The following is a 23981-nucleotide window of genomic DNA, read 5'->3' as shown; positions in this document are numbered from 1 at the left end:
CCTTCTCTTTATGTGGTATTTTCCATTTATTCATTTACACAAGTTCACCTACCCTTGCATGCTTTGGAGGAATTACTCTTCGTCATGATGTATGATCTTTTTATGATTTGTTTTCTTTGCTTACAAGCATTTTTGTGAGAATTTCTATGCCTGTCTGCATTAATAAAACTGGCCTGTAATTTTCATTTTTTGTTGAGTCCTTGACCTGTTTTGGTATCATAATAATGCTAGATTGAAGAAATGACACTAGCAGTGTTCTTTTCCTTTCAATTTCATAGAAGAGTTTGAATATTGGCAGTAGTTTTCCCTCAAGTCCTGATAAAATGTAGATCTAAACAAGTCAGCTCCTGGGTTTTTGTTAAGTGGGACAGATTTTTATTAGTGTCTCAATTTCATTGTCTTTTTTATTTTTTGGATTTGTTATATCTTCTTGGATAAGTTTTAGTAATTGTTAGGTCAGTCCTCTATATTGGAATATTCAGGAAATGGCCCCTTATATATCTGGATATCCAAAGGCAGTATTGGAGCTGGTCGTAGTTTCGCACACCTATAATCCCAGCACTGGAGAGGCTGAGGCAGAATGATTGCCCCTAGTTCAAGCCCAGCCTGGGCTACATAGTTAGTTCAAGGTCAGCCTAGAGTATAGAGCAAGACCCTATCTCAAAAAACAAAACAAAAAATGCATTTTCATTATTAAAATCAATGTCCTCCCTCAATTTTTAAGTGTTTCAGTCTTCCCATACCGTTGGATCAGAGTTTTGTGTTTTTCTCTCTAATCTTCTGTCACACTGTCTCTCCTAGTTGTATTTTTCTAAACACTCACATTTCACACACTGAATCTGGTTTTTCCTTCCTTTCATCTCTTAAAGTGTAAGTTTTCCCCAAGCATATTTCCCTTATGCCCTTTCTCCCTCCTCACTGGTATCCCTTGACAATTTCAATCTCAAGTTTCACTTACCACCTCTACAATTTCCAAACCCATAATCTTCATTTCTGAATGGACTTTCTCCTCCTTCCTCCTCCTTCTTTTTCTAGCTGACCATCTATCTAGTCCTTTCAATCTGTTTCCATAGTGTCATCTCTGTCCTCTACTCTCCATCCCTACCGTTACCACCCTCCTTTACAACACTGCAGCCCGGATTCAAGTAGTGGTTTTCCAATCACTTTCTCTCTCCTTCCTCAGTCCATCTCCAACCCACCTATGCGCTCCTGCCTAGTTCATCAGGAGCCCTACTTCTGATCAAGTTTGTCTTGGTTACTTTTCTCTTGTTGCTGAGATGAAAGACCCAACACCCAAAATTAAGGAAGGAAGGTTTATTTACCTAAGTTGGTGGAGATTTCAGTCCATAATCAGCTGGCTCCAAGGCAGAGTGGCATCGCACATGGGTAATACTTCAAGGCAGCAGAACACAGCAAAAGCAGCAGGAATACAAGGAGGGTAGAACAAGCTTCTTTTCCTCCCTTATATTGTAAGCAGGCTCCCCCCACCCAGAGCAGGTGTACAACTCACACACTCTCCATGCCCTTCCCTTGCACAGGCTCAAGATGATACAAAGTAAGGATCCCGGTCCCCTGCTGAGTCACATACTTAACCCTGTAAACTTCTCAAGTTGACACAATGAACAACATCCTAGAGTGGTAAGGGCATGTCCTGTTCACCCCAGGATGTAGAACTGCTGAGTCACTTAGTTAAGCTTCCAGACTCAAGTTGACACAGTGTATCAACCATAATAAAGTTGCTGTCCAATTTAAAAATTATTTAGTGTAGTAACTGCCACTGAATTTAAAATGATTTGTGTGACCTTCTCTCACCAAAAACATTTTTTATAGAGAAGAACCAGTCAGTGCCTTCCTACAGAAAGAGGCTCAAATGCCCTGCACCCAGCTTGAATTAGGCTCTCCAGGACTGGTCCTGATCTTTCAACCCACTTTCTACCTTTTCTTCTTTCAGGAAATTTCCTCCAGCTGGACTGCAGGGACCATTCTCATGCTGTAGAATGCACTGACTTCCATCCTGCAGTTCTGCCAGCCCCTGTTACTAGGTAGGGTACCATCTCCACAACTCCAAAGTTTAGCCCTTTGCCACAATGCAAATCCCACTTTTTCCTGAAAGTCTTTCCTGGTCTCCTTTCCCACTTCCCACCAGGAAGTGCCAGTTCCCTCTTCTGAGCTCCAGAAACACTGTCATGCTCTGTCATAATTCGGCACTTACTGGTGTCTTCTGTGTGACAGACCATAATGTGTTGAAGCTTTGATTTGGGAAAATGGTTTCCAAGCCCTGCTGGTTCTGACTACAGGATGTGTCTGTGGGCACAGTTACACTGCGGGTAAAATCTACACAGGACTCCTCAGGCATCATTATGCCACATACGGGGACACGTGTTCATCCCAGGACACCAGCCAACCAACACACGGTTGAAACCAACGGCAACAACTTAGACATCCATTCACATCTCTGTTCATATCAGCAGGCGCCTGACCAAGAGCCTAGCTCGAAACTGGGTTCATGGAGACAGGAACATCTGAGTTTTCTCTCAAGCTACAGAAAACAAGGGCTGTAAATGGAGAAAGAAAAACCTTCTTTACATTTTAAAAGGTCTCCAATTTTAGATATTAAAACTCCACAGCAAGATGGAAGTAAATAGGTATCAATCCCGGTGGCATCACCTATTTGGGCCCTATTTCCACTATTCATGATCTTAACTAATTAAAACAACACAGACATGATAGAAATACATTAAACACATTGAAGAAAAAAGAGAGAGAGAGAGAGAGAGAGAGAGAGAGAGAGAACTGACTCTAGGGGAAGGGTAATGGAGATAATGATGAATGCGCGTTACGTGCGTTACAAATTTGCCTCAGCGAACTCCTTCGTCTGTATAACTAACGTGCACTAGTAAAGTGTAGGGAAATAACTGCTTCCCTTATTGTGCTTTATTTTAAATGTAGAGAAAATCATTTTTACAAACGGTGACACTGGCCCTGATTCCTGTAACTTCTTTTGATACAGGGCTGAGCTCTGAGTCCCAGCTCCTCCAGCGGGGCCGTCCCCCATCTCTGTCCAAGCCGCACCGCCCTCTGCAGGCCGGCGCCCTCCCGCTGCTCACCAAGGCGGGGTGCTGTTGTTCCCAGCCTATGCATGGCGTTCGCCCTCTGGAAAGCCTCTTCAGGACCCCGTGCAGGAGTCTCGGAGGCGGCCGTGTCCCCGCCTCGGCCATTTCCTTACAGTCCCTGTTCCAAGGTTGTGGCTCACACCCTGCGCAGCCTCACGACTCGCCCTCCGCGGTTAAGGCCACCACTACAGGGCAAAGAGGGGTTCCAAGGGCAAGCACGCCCCCTCCCCATTCTGAAAGTGCAACCGAACTACAGAACCAGCAGATAGTAACAAAGATCTATAAATCCGAATTTGAAGACGTAATTTTTTACTTCGTCATGTTTTCGCCACCTAAAAGAGGCTTTATTAGGACCTATGCTACAGCATGAGGGGGAACAGCATATGGACTGAACCTCAAAATTCATTTTCAAAAGAAAAATATCAGTTTTGTAATACATCCGTTCACTAAACATGAAATGCCAGTAATCTCCAGCTATAACCTCACAGAGGAACAAGTAAACTGAGCAGTCGCGGGGGTGCACACCTGTAATCCCACCATCCTTGGAGGCAAGAGGATTGCCAATTTGAGCCCAACCTGAACAATTTAGTGACTTAGCGAGACTCTGTCTCAAAAGAAATATAAAAAAGGGCCGGGATATAGCTCAGACCAAAAGCCTTGGGTTCAATCCCCAGTACCACTAAAATAAATTGCATATCTCGTGGAACAAAATATAGTAATTATATTACTATACAGTCGGCTGCTGATGTGAACAGGGATGTGAGTGGATGTCTAGATTGTTGCCCTTGGTTTCCACCGTGTGTTGGTTGGCTGGTGTCCTGGGATGAACACGTGTCCCCGTATGTGGCATGATGATGCCTGAGGAGTCCTGTGTGGATTTTACCTGCAGAGTAACTGTGCCCACAGACACATCCCGTAGTCAGAACCAGCAGGGCTTGGAAACCATTTTCCCAAATCAAAGCTTCAACACGCTAAAGTCTGTCACACAGAAGACACCAAATATTTGTCATGACCAATATTTAGTTTCGCAAATAATAGTGACTTGGTTTTTTTTTTTTTTTACTTGGTTTTAACTGATTCAGATAATTTGACTACAGAATTTCAATGCTTTAACTTTGCACAAATAAACAGGTATAAATTTAAGTGACATCTATATCTAGCCTGCTTACATGGACCAAGGTAAAGGTAATTCAGTAGACATAATCTTAAAAATGTAATAAACTTTTCCACTTATAACTTGAACATTTAAAATATTTTCATGTTGCAAATCTGCATGACAGATGGGGCTGTACGTGTGCTCTTTCACAATATCTTGTACTACTGGGGTTTTGCCCCTTTTTGCAGTGCAAGGAGTTGGAATGGGCATCAGCGTATTTAGCTCTAGTCTCTCAGAATCAATTTTTCCCAAAGATGGTGGCAAAACTCTTAGGGCTTCACAATTATGTTAACTATAACTAAGCCACATTTTATTTCAAATCTTTTAGAGCAATTTTATTTCATAATTTTATTCATTTGAATTATACTTCTGTAAGACTTTAGCTACAAATTCAAAGATTTAAAAAGAATTCTTCTTTAATTATGTATCTGTACTTCTGTATCCCAAAACTAAGATAACTATAGGTAACTGCTTTTTGAAAGCCACTTTTTTCCTAGGCAATTTGAAATTGCTGTCATTTTATGTTTTTTTTTCATTTTTTTAATTGTTTCAATACATAATGTTTACATTCCTTGAGTGGAGTTGGTACATGTACATAACACAACTTCATTACCTTTTTCATCCTCTTCCCCTCTCCTCCCACACACTCCATCTCTTGATCCCCTTCTCTTTTGGGAAGGACCTAAACTGGGTATGGTGGCACACGCCTCTAATCCCAAGAGTGGGGAGACAGAGGCAGAATATCCTTGCAAGTTCGAGGCCAGCTTGGGCAACAAAATGAGCTCAGGGCCAGCCTGAACTGCACGGCAAGACCGTCTCAAAAAGACTACACAAATAAATAAATAAAGGTCTAGCATTCCTGTTTCCTTTTATGTATCTTTTATTTTGCTCCTTATTTATAACTTGGGTTTCTCGTATAAGTGAAACTATGTGATACTTAAGCAGGTGTGTGATTTATTTCACTTAATATCGTAGGTGCATCTATTTTCCCACAAATAACTCATTTATCTTTCTTTACAGTAGTAAACTCGTTTTTTCCTTCATTGTGTACAATACTACATTTTATTTATCCATTCATCTGTTAATGGACATATAGGCTGCTCCTGAGATTTAGTTGTATTACACTGCCATAAACATGAGTATGTATATATCACTGAAATATGACATATTAAACTCTTTGAGAAAGATACTTAGAAGAGGAATAGCTGGATCAAACCGAATTTCTAGTTTTAGTTTTTTGATGATTTCCATAGTGGTTGTACTACTTTACATTCCCACCCACAATGCATAAGGGCTCCTTCTCTTGCACCCTTGCCAGCATTTCCTATTATTTGGTTTGATTATGGTCATTCTTTCTGGAGTGAGATGGAATCCAAGTGTTTAATTGATTTGCATTTCTGTAATGGCCAGCAATGTTGACTATTTCTTCATGTACTTATTGGCCACTTGTATTTCTCTTATGAAGTGCCTGTTCATTTTATTTGCCCAATTTTTGATTGCATCTTTTATTTTGGATGGTCTAATTTTTTTAAATTCTTTATACTTTGTAGATATTAGTCTTCTGCCTGAGGAATAGCTGGCAACATTTTATCCCATTCTGTAGGTGTGCTGTTTGTTCTATTTGTTGTTTCTTTTACTATGCAGAACTTTTTTAATTTGATATGATCCCATTTGTTGATTCTTGGAACTGTTTCCTGTGTAACCAAGGTTCTGTTCAGAAAGTCCTTGCCTACATCTAGAACTTCAAGAATTTTACCTATTTTATCTTCCAGTAGATTAAGTGTTTCTGGTTTAACATTTAGATCTGTAATCCATTTTGATTTTAGTTTAGTATATCATAAGAGATACAGGTCTAGACTCAATCTTCTACATGTGGCTAGCCAGTTTTCCCAGCACCATTTATTAAAGAGGCTGCGTTTCCTCAAGTGTATTTTTTGGCCCCATCGTCAAAGATCAAATAGCTGAATGTGCCTGGGGTTGAGAAACACTTCAATTCTAATATGAAGCATAAGCCAAAGACATTTCACCATGTTTATTCTTTAAAAACAAGAAAATTAGAAGAAATATTAACGTTTGTATATGATAAAAAATAAAGGAGAGAAAAAAGGGAAATTTTTATTTTGTACCAAATAACTGCTCTAATAATGTAGAAAATAAACATAACTATAAAAAAAAAATGCTATGTGTCCACCTAGTTGGATTAAGACAATGCCTAGAAATTTAGTGAAGCACCCTTCTGGGTGTGTCCAAGGACAACTGGTATCTGGGACAGTAATTTGAGGGGAAGGCCTGCTCTGAATGTTGGTGGCACTGTTCAGTACACTGGGGGCCCAGCTGGAGCAAAAACAGAGGGAGAACCCACCACACAGGCTCTTCCACTCTCTCCCATTTTGGCTTCCACGAGGTGAGCTCCATTCGGCCCGCTTCTTCCACCATACTCTGCCTGGGTCCAGGCACAGCATAATGGAGCCAGCAGGCTATGGACCAAAATCTCTGAAACTGCGAGTCAAAATAACTTTCCTCCTTTAAGGTGTCACTCTCAGGAATTTTGTCAGAGCAGCAGAAAGCTATCAAACCATATTTTTAAATTCCCAATGTGCATAGATCCTTATGTCCTATACAAAGCACCCAAACCAAAATAACAGAATTTTTTTTTATTTTAAATCTACATTTCAACCTGGATAACCTGTGTGTATGCATTTGCACACTGTTAGAAATTTAGCAAACCGATACACAAAAAGTGACTTAATTTCTTTATATTAAGAAAACAATTTCTTTTAACAATAGCACCAAAAAGAATAGAATACTGTACTCCATAATTAACCAAGAATATACAAAGCTGTCAGTAGATACTGTGAAGTGTACATAAAAATAACCTTTTAGGCCAGGCTTGGTGGCACACGCCTGTAATCCCAGCACTCCAGAGGCTGAGGCAGGAGGATCGTTGAGAGTTCGAGATCAGCCTGGGCTATGAAGTGAGCTCAAGGCCAGCCTGAGCTGCATAGCAAGACCCTGTCTCAAAAAGACCAAAATAATAATAATAATAATAATAATAATAACCTTTTGTACCAGTGTGAGCAACATACATGGTGACACCTGCAGGATGATGGCAGAAATGTCAGGTTTCCTCCGCCACTTCCCTAGACAGGCAGATGATCGCATTCTGGATCACCAAGCCCAGAACCACCGGCCAACTGCAGAGTGGACGAAGCCACCCCAGAGCAGAGCGGCCCTCCCCGACCCACGTTAGATTCTTACACCTGTCCGTGTTGGGAACACAGGGACCATAGCGGGCACCCAGGCTGTTAGCTCACTGACCCAAACATAAATAAATGTAATGGGCACTATGCATGTGCCATCATCTAAAACGCAGCACACAGAGCTCATCATCTCTTACTACAATTGACAGGAGGAAAAAAAAAAATTTTTTTTCCGGTACCGGGAATCGAACTCACGACCTCGCGTTTGCCAGGCAGGCGTTGTGCCGCTGGACTAAATCCCTAGGCCCCCTAGAAGTTTTCTTTGAGACAAAGCCTTGATACGTAATTCAGGCTGGCCTCGAACTTACAGCGAGGTGGAGGTGGCCTGCGCCTGGCTCCAGACAGAGACCTTCCAGGGGTCAGCCGTCCACGCGGGGGGCACAGGCCGCGGAGGAGCCGGGGCAGCGGAAACAGAGACCTCGCTTTGCCGCCCAGCCAGCGCCAGCCCGAGTCTGTGTCCCCAGTCAGCACCTGGGTCGCTGCTATCGCGGTACCAGAGGTGCCACGGGGCTGATCGTGCACTGCCCAGCGTGCGACCTCCAAAATCAGGGGTAATTTTCCTTTCTCTCCCTTCCTCGGGCGCAGCGACCACTGAGCTGCAATGCTAGGCCCCAAGAACATCAGATCTTTAACAAACAGCAAGAGACGGTGGCGGGTTTATTTTGGTTTTCCCGTAACCAAAAGCCTTGCTTTCTTCTCACAATAGGTGAATCCTATTAATACCTAGCTCTGTGTCGAGCAGCTCCAGTCGTTTTCCTTGGGGGCGGGGGCACCGTAGGCTCCGCCCAAGCGCGAGACGCCCTCTCCGGCCCCGCCCTCCTCTCCAGCTCAGCCCCTCCCCCGCCACGCCACACCACGCCCCGCCCCGCTCCCTCCGGCCCCAGGAAGTCCTCTCGGCCCCGCCCCTCCCGCCCCCGGAAGCACCTTCAGGCCCCGCCCTCAAGCGTCCGACTCCGATCCGCCCCACCGTCTTCCGCCAGGGGGCGCAAGCGGGAGAGAACGCGCAGCGTAGAGGCTGTGCCAGGTCGGCTGCTGTGGGGGGCGGGGCCGCGATGTCGTCCCGGCCGGGGTCCGAAGGCGCGGGGGCGGGGGGCGCGCGGCGGCCGCAGGGGCCCGAGCACGAGCTGCGGCGGCGCCGGGACGCAGAGCGGCACCTGGAGCACTTGTGCGTGCGGGGGGCGGGGCCCGGGGCTGTGTCTCTCCGCCCCCGCCGTGCGTCGGTCGCGTGACGTCCGCAGCCGGGCTCCAGCGTGGTCGCCGAGCTTGAAATCATGGCTTGGGCGCGGGAACTTTCTTGGGCCGGAGAGGACCTGCGGCAGGCGCTGGTAGCTCTTACCTCGCCGCTGCCCTTCCGCTCTGCCGCTGGTCTGTGCGTTGCACTTCCTTGGTTTTTTGAGTCAGGTCTCCATGTACCCCAGGCTGGCCTCGAATTCGTGGCGAACCTCCTGCCTCAGCCTCCCAAGTGCCGGCGTGCTTTCTATGTTTTGTTTCTCACTCCTGTCTGAGCGTCCTGAAGCGCTACTTGGGAACAGTGAGGCACCGGCCAGGCGCAGTGGTGCACGCCTGTCAGTCACCCCAGTGCTGAGGGAGGCTGAGGGAGGAGGGTCGCAAGTGCCAACCCAGGCTGGGCAACTAACGAGACTTAGCCTCAAAATGAAGAATAAAATGGAAAGTGTTTGGATGCAGCCTAGCAGGCTCACGAGCGCCCTGATCCTGACCCCAGTACGGAGGGGTCAGTAAACAAATGGTGAGACCCCTGAAGCCCTTTCCCAGGAGGCTGTGCGGGAGACTAGAACCCGAGCTCTGCTGGTTTCTGCGCACTTTTTGCCCGGGCGTGGGGAATGCCCCCTCACTCGACTCTGCAAGCTGCTCAGCGCCCACCCAGCTCTGTATTAAGGGCGGTGGGCACCCACCACGTCGTCCTCCTCTGTGTCCTGGCCAGTCCACCTCAGTCTCGCCAGCAGCCCTCAGCCTCGGCCCTGCAGCCCTCATGTGGAATGGGGATGCTGACGCGGAGGACCCCTCAAATCCCACCCATCGAGCCACGGAGAAAGCAGTCTCCCCAACCTTGGCACTGGGGATGAAATTCAGGCCCTTCTCGCTGAGTATCTCTTTTATTATTTTTTTATTTTCAGACAGGATCTCACTAAGTTGCTGAGGCTGGGCTTAAACTTGCAGCCCTCCTGCCTCAGCCTCCCAGAGTGCTGGGATTACAAGCATGTGCCACCACACCTGACACAAAGAGTGATTTAAAATACTTTATTTCCCGCCCCGTGTCCACGTGAGATGTGCCTCCCTTCTTAGATAAATTAGTATTTTTACTGCTCAGAGCAGCTCATACAACCTCAGTGACTACTGAACTATAGGGCTTCGCAAATGGTACAAAAAAAGTTTCTGCAAACTTTTTTGTTTTAATCTTAAGAATTAACTGCAGAGGGCTGAGCATGGTGGTGCACGCCTGTAATCCCAGCACCTGATAGGCAGATGCAGAACAATTGCACTTTCAAGCCCAGCCTGGGCAATTTAGCAAGACCCTGTCTTAAAATTTACAAAAAGTTCACCCAGTGAGAGAGCACTGGGTTCCAACCCCAGAGCCACCAAAAGGAAATCAGAAGGAAGAAAATGAAGGTTTTTATCCTTGTCAGCCATTCACAAATATTGAGCCAGCTGTTTGCCTGGAGTTTAGAAAGTAAGGAACAGAGCTGAGCTGAAAATATCCACACTGTGCTCTCTGGCTTTGTGATGGAGGCCCCTGAGAGCCTGGGGTTGCTTTCTCGGTGCAGATGTGGACCTGTGCAGTGGACTTCTGGTGTGGCTGCCCGCCTTAGGTGTGAACTTGCCTCCCTGCAACAGCCCTGTGACGCAGAAGGAGGCCCAGACAGGGAAGCATTCTGCTGTCTGCCGTCATATTTGGGCTTTAGATCAGGCAGGGCAGCTTTTCTTTGATAAAATCTCAGATTAGAAGCTTTACAAGCCAGGCATGGTGGCGCAGGCCTGTCATCCCAAATCTCTGGGAGGCTGAGGCAGGAAGATCGTGAATCCAAACTCAGTTTGGATGCCTTAACCTAGCAAGGCTGTCTCAAAAAGTAAAAAGAACTGGGGACGCAGCTCAGTGCAAAGGCCTAGGGTTCAATCCCGATACTGCTAAGCAAAAAATATCTACAGCTCTGCTTTGCATTAGCTCGGAGTACTGTGTTCCCACTAACAGGTTTGGATTTGTGTGTATTTTACAGTTATGAGAAGCCTCCTCCTAGGCTTATCAAGGTCAGTGTTGACACCTGGACTTCTAGCTGTTCCACATGTGCTGCAGACGCAGTAATGTCTTCTGAGAAATAGGCACGTGGGCTTCAAACCTGCTGTTATGAGCCCCCTGCTTCTGTCCTGCAGTCACCAGATGGGTGCTGCTGAGTGCTGTGTCATGTGGGGACCTTAGTGTCCAGTGGCTCAACCATGAGCTTCCAGGCAGGTCCAGTGCCTCCCTGCACCGTGTCTTCTCCAGGCTCTGCGCCAGCTTTCTTGGGCAAATAACTCAGATTACCACGCTGGGATCTCAAGGGTCCTGCACTCAGAGAGCAGCCTATGGACAGGGAGCTCTGCCTGCGCCCTTTGGGGGAGGCCTGCTGCATGGAGGAGTTCTGGGTTAGCAGGTGAAGACCGAAAAGCCTGTCTTGTCTGGCACCTTTCAATTTAAAAAAAAAAAACAAACACTTCTGTCCTAGGGCCAGGCATGGTAGCACATGTCTAATCCCAGACTATGAGGCTAAGGCAGGAAGATTGCAAGTTTGAGCCCAGCCTGGACAATTTATTTATTTATTTATTTATGGCTTTTTGAGACAAGGCTTCACTATGTAGTGCAGGCTGGTCTTGAACTCACTTTGTAGCACAGGCTGGTCTCAAACTCACAGCAATCCTGCTTCAGCCTCCCAGGTGCTGGAATTACAGGTATGTGCTACCATGCCTGGCTGCCTGGGCAGTTGAATAACTTAGCAGGATCCTGTCTCAAAACCTAAAAACTAAAATTTTTTTAGAAAGTCCTGGTGTATAGCTCAGTACAACTACCCTGGGTTCACATTCCAGTACCACCCCCTCAAAATCATTCTTGTACTATAAATTTAATACTCAGGAATTTTTTTAAATTTGTGAAAAACAAAAACAGCAGACCCATAATTGCACAGACAGTACACAGTGGGACCATGGCCATGACCCCACAGGGCCGAAAGGCAGTGAGCAGTTTTAATGGGACCTGCGACCTCCGTCATCACAGAGGTGGGCTGCAGTTCTGATACCTCACCTGTCCCACAGACTTGGAGGTTATGAACCCTCTTCCGATCTTAGAGCCCAATGACCATAAGAATGTGCTCCAGGCCTTTCCTATCTGAAGGACACGCTCGCGCTTCCCCAGTGACCCCGGCCACCAGCTGGTGTAGCACTTCTGTGCTGATTCCTTATTTCTCCTTGTTCTTTTGCTACTGTTTTGTTTTATTTTCCCCCTCGTGCTGGGGCTTGAACTCAGGGCCTTCACACTGCGCTACAACCCCATTTTTTAGATGGGGTTTACAACCCCAAAATGTTAGAATTTTGAAACAGTGTCTCCCTAAATTGCCCAGGCTGTTTAAACTTGCTTCTGCCTCAGCTCCCCAGAGTGCTGGGATGACACCCATCTCTCCCTGGTTCCTGGGGTGACTGAGGATGAGCGCAGGAGCGAGCCGGGCACAAGGGCTCCGAGCAGGAAGGAGAGAACCCACGCCTTGGCTCCAGGTTGCTGACATGCTCTTCCCTCCGTGCAGGAAGAGGAGAGCAAGCCGGAAGACTGCATCCCAGACGTGCCATGCAACGAGCATGCCTGCGAGTTCCTGGCCGACGTGCCCACGAAAGGACTCTGGATGCAGAGGTCAAAGTGATGCGGTGTGAGTGTGGCAGGGCTAGCGCTCCTGTCTCCTTGGTCTGTTTGTGTCGTGACAGCGAGACCCTGAGGGTGGGTAACCAACAAGGGCTATGTGGCTCGTGGTTCTGACACTATGGGGACAGCCTTCAGGGCACGTCTCACATGACAGAGGAGTGGCGAGGGCACCGTTAAGCTCAGAAGTGCCAGGCGAGGGGCTAGGGCAGGTGAACAACGCAAGCCCAGGAGATGGGCTGAGGCATGAAGGCCACGGGTGGGGCCTGCAGCAGATAACCAGGAGGCCTGCGTTCCTGTCACCGTGGCGTCTGCCAGTTGCATACTGATACCAGTGTTGGTTTTGCTATGGCAGGTGGGGTCCCAAGGGTCGCCTCCCCTCTGAACCGCACTGGAGTGTGGGTGTGAGACAGCGTTGGGCAGACAGCATCTCCGGGTGTTCTGGCAGCAGCTTGTCCTGTTCCACCCCCACAGATGGGTGGGGTGTGGGCCTCTGCCCCAGATCTAAGGGGAGTGGGGTGAGGACAGGCATCATTGGAGGAGCAGCAAGGAGTCCCCAGCCATCATTCTTCGGACTGGTTTCCTCACCCAGCCTTCCGATAAAAGCACACCGGCCAAGCCCTCTTTGCCTCTCCCTGCATTTGCTGTAGTTGGCAGTGCAGACCGAAGCAGTTGAGCTTGCCCCTGTGCCCCAACTGCTTCCCCAGCCTCCTGGCCCCTTCCCCACACGCAGTCTCGCTTTGCTCACCGTCCCCATACAGCTGCTGCATGGTTTGCCTCAAAGCCCGGTGAGTCTAAGAGCCTAAAAACAGAGAGAAACATCCGAATCGTGTCCTTCCTGCCCTGCACACCACTTTCTTTTCCATACTGCAACTCCTAAGCTCAAATCCATCGTCACTGAAATTCTGGGAAGATCTGTGTGTCCCCTTATTGACGTGAAGCATATATGTTCCCTTGTGTTGGGCCTTTTGCTAGGAAACCTGTTTAAACAGCACAGTTTCCTGTTCTGCAGGGAATGCTATGCTGCAGTTCTACCAGCATTCACATTTGGAGAGCATTTGTGATTTTGTTTACCTAAAAGTCAGAGATCTAAGGCCAGACACAGTGGTACACACCTGTAGTCTCACACTGAGGAGACTGAGTCAGGAGGATTACTTTAGCATAGGAGTTTCATTCAGATAAGCCTGAGCAGCATACCAAGACTCCATCTCAAAAACAAACAAAAAGAAGATATTTGTATGCTGGTTTTCACAAACTGAAACACTATCTATTCTAGTAGTGCCTTTATTATTTTTTCTATTTTTGATTTATTTTTATGAGACATGGTCTAACTGTGTATCTCAGGCTGGTCTTGAAATCGTGTCTCACCATCCAAAGTGCTAGGATTACAGACATGCACCACCAATAGTCCTATTTATTTATTTTTGATGTTAGAGATTTTACCTAGGGCCTTGAGCTTGCTAATCATGTGCTGTACACCTCTACCCACCAGACTCACAGTCTGTTCATAAAGCACAAGTGTTCTTAAACTTGATAAACAGAAAAAATGTATTCTAAAAATTAAAATGAAGCCACACATGGTAGCACATGCTTGTAATCCAGCATTCTGGGAGGCTGAGGCAGGAAGATCACAAGTTTGAGCCCAGCCTGAAAAACTTACATTATCTCAAAATACAAAAGTGGAAAATGGCACAGGCTATAGCTTAGTGCAGAGGCCCTAGTCCAGTCTCTAGTAAAGCAAAAATAACTCTCTACATGCATAGAGACTAAAAATAAATTCCCCTCTTGCCATTGTTGGCACCAGATTGAGAAATGCTTGACAGAAGTTTATTCCCATCACTATAAAACAGAGATGCTTGGGGAAGCAAGCACGTTACCCGTTTTGGAGCTCTTACTGGCGTGTTTCATCCACGCATTACATTTGCTTTTAGAACTGGGGTCTAATGAAGGAAAACTAACACTGAAATGTTATCTTGACGAGGTGAAACTGTCATCTTACAGAAACTGTCTCTCTTTTTGCAAACGGTATGGCCACTAGACAGGCGACAAAGAATGTCCTTTCTTTATCAAAGGCAACCAAAAGTTAGAGCAGTTCAGGGTGATGAGTGACCCTGGGTATGAGTTTGCAGTCCTCGGGTGGCGAGCACCTCAGGCCAGCAGGCCCCGTGCAAGCGCACACCCCGCTCCCCGGACACCCTTAGCCAGAGTCTGTGATGTCAGCTGCACCTTTGTTAAATGGTATTTGTGTGACTCTGTGTGTGTGTGAGTGTGTGCGCGCTCGTGCGTGCGTGCTTGCGCACATGAGAGAGACACTGGGATTGAACTCAGGGCCCAGACTGGGCTTGAACTTGCAGTCCTCCTGCCTCAGCCTCCCAGACTGCTTAGATGCCTTCCTATTTTAAGTTAGAACTGTATTTCCTCTCTAGATGACAGTAAAACTCGTCTATCCTTTCCTCACTTTATCTTTACCAAGTCTTCTTCTGGAGGCCTTCATTCAGTGTGCAGTTACGGCTTCTGCCAAGTGAAGTCGCTACTGAGCAATGCACTCAGGTTACCAGCCTGTGTCCAGTGAGTCGCCGGAACTTCTCCAAGTTTGCGGTGGTCTTGGTACTGGACTTTGAGCCTGGGGCCTTCCAGAGCCCTGGGCAGGCAGTCTACACTGAGAAGAATGTGGGATGGTACAAGAAAATGCTTGTGGAAACTTAAGAGAAGCCGGGCATGGAGGTACACGCCTATAATCTCAGTACTTTGGGTGCTGAGGCAGGAAGATCGCAAGCTCATACTCAGCCTGGACTTAACAAGACCCTGTCTCAAAATTAAAAGAATAAAAATGCCCTGGGGCTGTTGCTCAGTGTAAAGGCCCTGGATTCAACCCCCTGGTGCCATGAGCAACCCTAAGGGAAGGACAGTGGAGCAGAGTGTGTGTCGTATGACACAAACCCTTCATAAGTGATGAGACCAGGAAAAATAGCCCCATGACTAGCAGCAGTCACCCTGGTGATGAGAGAACAGGCTTTGACGTTTGTTTTTATTTTTATTTTCTGGTTCTTGGGAACCAACCTGGGGTTCCTCCATGCAGGCAAGTGCTGTCCAACTGAGCTACACCCCCAGTCCTCAACACATTTTTTAAATATCTAAAATTTCTGCAGTTAGCATGCATTCCCTTTTCTAATTGAGGTAATTTACACACTTCACATATTCCTCATGCATGTGTTCTTATATTTAAGTATTTGAAGCCACCATATGTAACTGGCTTGGCACAGTGACACACACCTGTGATGTCTGCAGTCCTAGCTAGTGTGCAGTCCCAGCTAGTCAGGAAGCTAAGGCTCATGAAGATTGCAAGTTCCAGCCTGGGCAACTTAGCCAGACCTCATCTCCAAATAAAATTTCATTTAAGAAGAGCTGAAAATACAGCTTCCAATACTGGGGGGGTAGGGGAGGAAATAATAGAACACATTGGCATGATTAAACAAAACAGAACCTCCCAGGAGGACTTTTCCCGCCAAGTCCAGCCTCACTGACTCCCGAGGGAACCCGCAGTGAGCAGTCGGATGCGCCTACTACTTACAGTCATTCTCACACATCATTCTGCAACCCACTTTTCCACCCTCAGTCATCTGACCACATAGACCAAAGAGAGTTACCTCAGTATTTCTCAACTTGAGAATTCTCTTAAATGAGAATCAAGTGTGCTGCTCTTTGTGCAGTTGTTTAGAGGTGTTTTCTCTTTGAAGGGTGATGGTGGTGGTGGTGGTGGTTTTGAGAAAGGGTCTCACTATGTGGCCCAGTCTGGCTGTGAATTTGTGATCCTTCTGCCTCCATCTTCTAAGTGGAGGACTTATAGTGTGTGCCACCTCTCCTAGCTCAGTTATTTCCTCACGAAGAATATTTAATTGTTTTCCATATTTTTCTAATTGGAGAATTACTATTGTAGCCTTAATGAGTTTATATTAACATCCTTAAAAAGGACAAAAATACATTGAACATAAAGCAACATCAAACACTGGGTTAGCCTGGTATGGTAGCACATACTCATAATTCAGGCACTCAGGAGGCTGAGACAGGAAGATCGTGTTCAAGGCTGGCCTTGACTGCATGGTAGGTTCCAGGTCAACCTAGACAACGTAGCATCAAAAACAGCATCAGTAACAACAAAAGTACTAGTTTCAGTGACATATAAGGATTTATTTCTTACTTAACTAACAGTCTGTAAAGCCTAACCATACCCTTCTCTGACCCTTAAGGCACATGAAGATCCCATGGACACCATCATTCGGGAAAATAAAAGACATGAGAAGGACATGAGGTGAGGTTATTCACTTAGCATCTTAAACTGTGTAGGGTCGGGAACGAGTATTCTAATGTAGGGAATGGTTCCAGTGTCACGGACACAAGCTGTGAATGGTGGGGAGGGTGAGCCCATTGCTGAGAAGGCCGGTATAGGGATGGGCAGCCAGCGGGGGCACAGGCAGGTAGTGATCAGGATGAGCAGGCCAGCATGGGGGTAGGTAGCCAGTGCCCTCCCATGAGGTTTGGGTCGAGCAGCGGGCTGGCTGGGCACACTTGTGTTGCTGCTGTTGGACCCCACACTGGAGTTGGCTTACCCATGTGACTTAGTTTATCTTCCACACTCTTAAGGATCTGAGCTTTTGTTAAAGCTTAGACCTGATTAAAAAGGGGGTGAAGGAAAGTTTATTGTTTTGTTGTTCAGATCAGTTGGATGGAGAAGAAGAAGAAGGAGAAGCACAAGAAAAGAAAGAAGGAAAAGAAAAAGAAGAAGAAGCGGAAGCAGAAGTCGTCCAAGTCGAGTGAGAGTTCGGACTCAGAGTGAGGCGGACACCTTGCCGAGCCCCTCAGGAACCCAGCACTGTGGCCTGAATGGAGGGGACACGCGCAGAGCGGCTGGGCCAGCAGCCGGGAGGGGACATGGGGTCTGCGGGGATGCTCACCGCTTCCCGAAGCACACTGCGCTGTTCCCCAGTGCCAGGCCTCCTGATGTCACACGGGAGAGCTCTTGAGTGTCCAGGAGCCTGGGACCCCTTTGCAGCCTCCATGGGCAGCAGGCCCCAGGACTCTGGGTGGCCATGTGGGGCTGCCCTGGCCCGGATGCGCTGTCCTAGTGTGGTAGCTCAGTCCCATGATTTCAAACCTGGCCATCTGTTGTTGAGGATAATAAAAGCTTGTGATTTACTTTTCAGATGTAGTCATCTGTTTACAAAGAATCCAGGCACATGGCCCAGATGTGAAAGCTAAGGACACTTTGGTCATGAAAACTCACACTCCCTCCCCAAGGGCTACCAGTGTCAACAGTGTGTGATGACATTTTTCAGACTCATGTCTCAGGGACATGGAACATTTTTCACACAGCTGCTGCACTTTCTAAGACTCAGCAATGTAAAGTGGCCATCCTCGCATGTACCTCATAAACAGCATGGTGCTGTGTGATACCTGACAGAAGTCTAGGCTTTCCTCCTGGGGCACAAGTCTATCTCCCCTTTATATTGTGGGATGGGCTGATCTGATTCAGGCTTTTGTGTATGATGAGGAAAGACTTGCCAAGTGCACACCCAGTAGCAAGTAGGCAAGCAGCTGGCACTGGAGTATAGCAATGAGAAGAAGAAAGGAGGGGCTTGGATCCTGGGGACCTAGCAAGGAGCTGAAACAAGAATAGAAACCCATGAGGAGAACAAAGGAGGAGGTGGCAAGCAGTGCTTTCTCCCTGACCCCGACTCTGCATGGGAGGGGAGGCTCAAACCTGCAAATACACAGTCACTACTGGAACAGATGGACTTAGTAAATGTCTACAGAGTGTTCCTCCCCACAGTATCAGAATACACATGCTTCTCAGCTACACATGGGATGTTCTCCAAAACAGACCACGTACTAGCTTACAGTACATGGTTAAGTAAATGCAAATGAATTGAAATTATCCCATGCGTATTTATCAGGCCATAGTGCAATGAAATTGGAAGTCAATGGCGAAAGAAACCACAAAAACTCCATAAATACATGGAAATTAAATAACACCCTCCTGAACAACCAATGGGTCACAGAGGAAATTAAAAAAATTAAACAGTATCTACATTTAAATAATAAGGCCAATACACCATGTCAGAATTTATAGAATGCATGAAAGCAGTCCTACAAGAGAAATTTGTAGCAATGAATTCACATGTCAGAGAAACACAGCTCAAATAACCTAATGCTGAAACTCAAGCATCTAGAAAAAGGAGCAAGTCAACCCCAAGGCTCGTGTGAGGGAGCAAATTATAAAGATCAGAGCAGAAATTAATGCAAGCAAAACTAAGAAAATGATACAAATAATAAAAAGTTGGTTCTTTAAAACATTATATACAATTGACAAGCTCTCAGCCAACCCTATCAAAAAAAGGAAAGAAAAACTCAAATCCATGCCTTTAGGAATGAAAAGGGTGAAGTCACAACAGATCCTGCAGAAAGTAAAAGATCATCAGTACCAACTTCAAGAACCTCTATTCTAATAAAATGGAAAGCACAGACGAAATGAACAAATTCCTAGGTACATGTGAATAACCAAAGCTGAATAAAAAAAGATACGAAAATTTGAGCTGTGTGTGGTGGTAATGCCTGTAATCCCAGCACTCAGGAGGCTGAAGCAGGCAGAGGATCACTGTGAGTTCCAGGCCAGCCTGAGTTACATAAGTCGGTTGAAGGCAGCCTGCACTACATAGCAAGGCCCTGTCTAAAAAACAAAAAAAAAATCTAAATTAACCAATATCAGTCAATGAAATTGAAGATTGATTAAAAACCTACCAACAAAGAAAAGCCCCAGGCACTGATGGATTCACTGCTGAATGCTACAAGAAATTTAGAGATCTAATGCTTTAATGCCACTACTTTTCAAACTCGGTAATGAAACTGAAAGGGAAGCAAAACTCTCAAATTCATTCTGGGAGAAAGCATTACCTTGATACCAAAACTAGAGAAGGATCCAACCAAGAGAACTACAGGCCAGTCTCCCTAATGAACATAGACATAAAAATCCTCAATAAGATACTGGCAAACACAATGCAGCAAATCATTAAGATGATACACCATGAGCAAGTAGGATCCATCCTAGAGATGCAGAAATGGTTCAAGTTATGCAAAAAAATAAATGTAATGCACCATATGAACAGAGCCAAGGACAAAAATCATACAATCAGCTCAATAGATGCTGAAAAAGCACTTGACAAAGCCCAATACATATTCATGATAAAATACCTACAGAAAATTGAAATAGATGGTCTTTACCTCAATCTGATAAAAGCCATCTGTGACAAACCAATAGCTAACATTATACTAAATGGCCAAAACTGAAAGTTTTCACTCTAAAACAGGAACAAGACAAGGATGACCACTTTCACCTTTACTCAATATAGATGTGGAAACATTAGCCAGAGCAATTAGATGAGAAACAAATAAAAGAAATAAAGACTGGAAGAACTTAAGTAATTATTTGTGAATGACATGATCCTCTACACAGAATGCCTAAAAACTACACCAAAAGGGTTATAGAATTAATAACCAAATTCAGCAGCATAGCTGAATACAAAGTCAACACTCAAAATTCAATAGCATTCCTGTACATTAATAGCAAACACAGAGAGAGAAATTAGGGAAGCAACTCCTTTCATAATAACATCCAAAAAAAATTAAGTACATAGGAGTCAATCTAACAAAGGAAGTAGAAGACCTTTATGTTGAAAACTGCAAACCTGAAAGACTAGGTAAAACTCAAAACGTACAATAGATAAGAAAGGGAAAGAAATTGCTGAAAGGAAGGAATGACTGTGATAAGGGAAAGAAGAAAAAAGAAGGAAGGCAAAATATATATATATGACTAGCTTTGATAACTGTATTGCTGATGTCTGATGGTGTATTGAAATGAACAGTTAATGCTCACAATTTTTTATAGTCTGATAGATTTTGCATGCTTATGTCTGGTGGTCTGAGCAACTGATTTGAAGGTAACAATATGCAATAAAATTACAATAGTGAACTACTATCTTCTCTAGTGAAACTGTATTATCTCTAATGTTTTATCACAGAATTATTTTCTTATTCTCTTTAATGGTTTGAGCAATCTTTCATTCTTACATCTGGTAATCTGAGTAGTTGAGGATAGTGATATGTAATGTAACAACCACTGTTGATTCGTATTATTTTGTCTTGAGACCCTGTATCACTTTGAATGTTCTTGCTTTGATTTGTTTATGTTTGTGATACTGGTATGCTGCTACTGTTCTATTTTTTTGTTTGTTTTTCATTTACTACTCTCTTTAAAACAAACAAAAAAAAGAAAACTACAGTACTCAGAAAAAGGAGGTTGAAGAAGATATCAGAAAGTACAAAGATATCCCTTGTTCTTGGGTAGGAAGAACCAATATAATGAAAATGGCCATATTCAAAATTACACAGATTTAATGCAATACCTATGAAAATTCCAAAAGTATATCTCCCTGGATTAAAGAAAGCAATCCTAAAATTCATTTGGAACCAGAAGAGACCTAGAATAGCAAAGGCAATTCTAGGCAACAAAGACAAAGCAGGGGGCATCACAATCCCTGACTTCAAGCTGTACTACAGTGCTACTGTGATAAGAACAACATGGTACTGGCAAAGAAATAGACCCAAGGAATAAAGGAAACAGAATAGAAGACGCAGAAACAACTCCAAGCACACTGAGCTAGCTTATTTTTGATAAAGGGGCCAAGCCTTCACTGGAAGAAAGATAGCCTCTTTAATAAATAGTGCTGGAAAAACTGGCTTTTCACATGCCAGAGACTAAAACTAGACCCATATCTTTCACCATGTACTAAACTAAAATCAAAATGGATCAAAGATCTAAATATTAAAACAGAAACACTAAATCTGCTGGAAGATAGAATAGGTAGAACTACTAAAGACACTGGGGTAGGCAAAGATTTTGAACAAAACCTGGCTTGCACAGAAACTGTCACAAAGAATCAACAACTTGGATGTCATCTTACTAAAAAGTTTTGCACAGCAAAAGAAATCACTAACAGTAAAGACAACCTGTGTGGCAATTTAATTGAGTCATCCGCAGAGGCCGGATGCAGAGACAAGCAAGTTTATTGGGAGCTGGTGGTGGACACCCAATACGTGACTGAGTACCAACCTCAAAGGGCAGGAGGGGGGAATACTTATACAGTTCTATTTCCAAATCTAGTTCCAAGTGGGCGGGGGGGCGGGTGCTGATATGATTTAGTGCAGCTACAGAAATACTACAAAGTATGGGCTTAGCTTGTGACAAAGAAACAAAGGTGTTTGACATTTTACATAGGGGGCAAGCAGTCTTATGACAGAACATGGGGTGGTATCAGGTCAGGTAACTATGACAACATTTTCAAGAAACAAACTTAAACAGAAACTTAAGCTTTAAAATGACACTAGAACACAAAATGGCATTGGTTTAGTTTTCTTTCCCATATCAAACCCAGTATGTGAAAAAAAAATTTGCCAGCTGTTCCTCAAAGGACTAATATCTAGTATATATAAAGAACTCAAAAAATATCAGACCCCTGAAATTTAAAGACCCAATCCAAAAATGGGCATCTAAAATGAACAGACACTTCTCAGATGAAGTGGAAACAGCAAATAAATATATGGAAAAAATGTTCAACATCACTGGTCATTCAAGAGATGCAAATTAAAACAACACTTAGATTCCATCTCCAGAAAGAATGGCTATTATCAAGAAATCAATCAATAACAATTGTTAGTGGTGAAAAAGCAACCCTTCTCCACCATTGGTAGGAGTGTAGACTGGTGCAACCACTGTAGACATCAGTGTGGAGATTCCTCAAAAACTAAAACTAGAGGTTGCATTTGACCTAGCTATTTCCCTTCTTGGTATCTTCTTGAAACAATTGAAAGCATCATACCACAGTGATATATGCACACCCATGTTTATAGCAGCACAGTTTGTAAAAGGTAAATCTTGGAAACAGCCCAAATACCACCAACTGACTAATAGATAACAGAAAAATGTTTTATATAATGGAGTACTACTGTGCCATAAAGAAGGATAAACTTGAGACATATTTTGCTAAATGGGTATAACTTAAGACTATACTCTTATGTGAAATAAATCAGACACATGTGTTTAAATACCACATTGTTTCTCTGTTGTGAGAAACCATAAGTGTACATAAGGACCAAAATGTACAATAGATATTGGGAAATTGGAAGAAAATGTTCAAATGAAAAAGGGAACATAGTGGGGGAAGGGCAAAAGAAAGCAGGGACAACGGAAGGCAAAAATGCACACAATGCTTTTGTAAATAAGGAGGGGAAGAGGAGTTGAAGAGGGGGAAGGGAATGAGAAAAGAAGCAGCAGCAAGATGTGTTGTACAGGTACAAATTCCCTATGATGAAGGCTATCATTAGGTGTATCTAATGTACCTAAGAGATGTACCAATGAAATTGTCTTAAAAACACAAAAGGAACAAAGAGAGAAAGAAAGAAAGAAAGGAAGGAAGGAAGGAAGGAAGGAAGGAAGGAAGGAAGGAAGGAAGGAAGAAAAAAAGGCAAGGAGTTATATTTATTGATAATCATGGGAAGTAGTGCTCAGGACAAGTCTGTGCTGACAAAAGATAAGGCAGGGATAGAAAAAAGTGCCAGGTGACAGAAACGTAAAAGCAGTGCACACACGGCATAGCACACAGAAAAATGACAGCACAGGTGAATCACACTTGCAGAATTTAAAGGATGTGCACCTCCGCCCAGGTTCCTCCCCTTGAATCCCTCGGTATGATCAACAGACATGAATCAACAGGGTGCTGAGTCATCTTAGGGGCTTTCAACATGCATGCTTGTCCCAGAGTTCACTGTGATTTTAATTAATGCACGACATGCAGTACATATTTATGAACCTGTAATGAGTGGGAGTAGGGTGAAGGTGATGACTACAGGTCAAGCTAGGAGATCCAACACACCCGTGTCCTTCCCTAGAGCATCAGAGGTCTCCTCTGTTGCTATTTCATTTTCCACCTCTCTTAGGCCAAGAGAGGCAGGAATGACAGAGGGTGCTGTTTAGAGTTAAATGGATGGAAGGGAGTGACTCCCTCAACTCCATTGTTTCTAACTGTATACCACCAGGGAGGGAGTCTACAATGTTCCTTCAGGAGAGTCTGTCTTCAGGCAGATAAGGAGTTCCCCAAAGCCTCCCCTCAGTGCCCTGTTCTGCAGATGCCCTTAGTTCAAAGTTATCAGCACACCAAAACTGCACATTCTTGGGGGGGTGGCATTTCCTGAACCCCTTCATAGATAAGGGGGTTTCAGAGAAAGCTTTTTCTTCCATTTACTATTTTTCAAATGGTATCAGCTCAAGTAATCAGTATAGCCAAGCATCTTATTTACTTTCTCATCACTGAGACATGAGACATAATACCTCACTCACAGTTTAAAGGGGGAGAGGTTTATTTTGGCTCATAATTTGTAGAGGTTCAATCCATAGTCAGCTGGCTCCAGAGCAGGATGGCATGGCAGAGGGGCCTGGCAGAGGAGAA

The 23981-nt window shown here is 44.8% G+C and overlaps 1 protein-coding gene across 1 annotated transcript; it reads left to right on the top strand.

The window, feature by feature from the left end:
• Nucleotides 1-3010: 3010 nt before the first annotated feature.
• Nucleotides 3011-17626, top strand: LOC106147647 (translation initiation factor IF-2-like; the record flags this gene model as incomplete). Its single annotated transcript, XM_013510141.1, has 6 exons — nucleotides 3011-3414; nucleotides 7914-8080; nucleotides 8357-8553; nucleotides 12317-12504; nucleotides 16674-16735; nucleotides 17141-17626. Coding segments are annotated over 6 exons (1325 nt in total), but the record flags the coding sequence as incomplete, so codon positions are not given.
• Nucleotides 17627-23981: the final 6355 nt, after the last annotated feature.

This window comes from Chinchilla lanigera, unplaced genomic scaffold (assembly GCF_000276665.1).
Source record: "Chinchilla lanigera isolate Chin_1 unplaced genomic scaffold, ChiLan1.0 scaffold00216, whole genome shotgun sequence".
In the NCBI taxonomy this organism is placed as follows: domain Eukaryota; kingdom Metazoa; phylum Chordata; class Mammalia; order Rodentia; family Chinchillidae; genus Chinchilla; species Chinchilla lanigera.
Note: the sequence above shows the minus strand (reverse complement) of the source record. Positions and strands in the feature narration are given on the sequence as shown.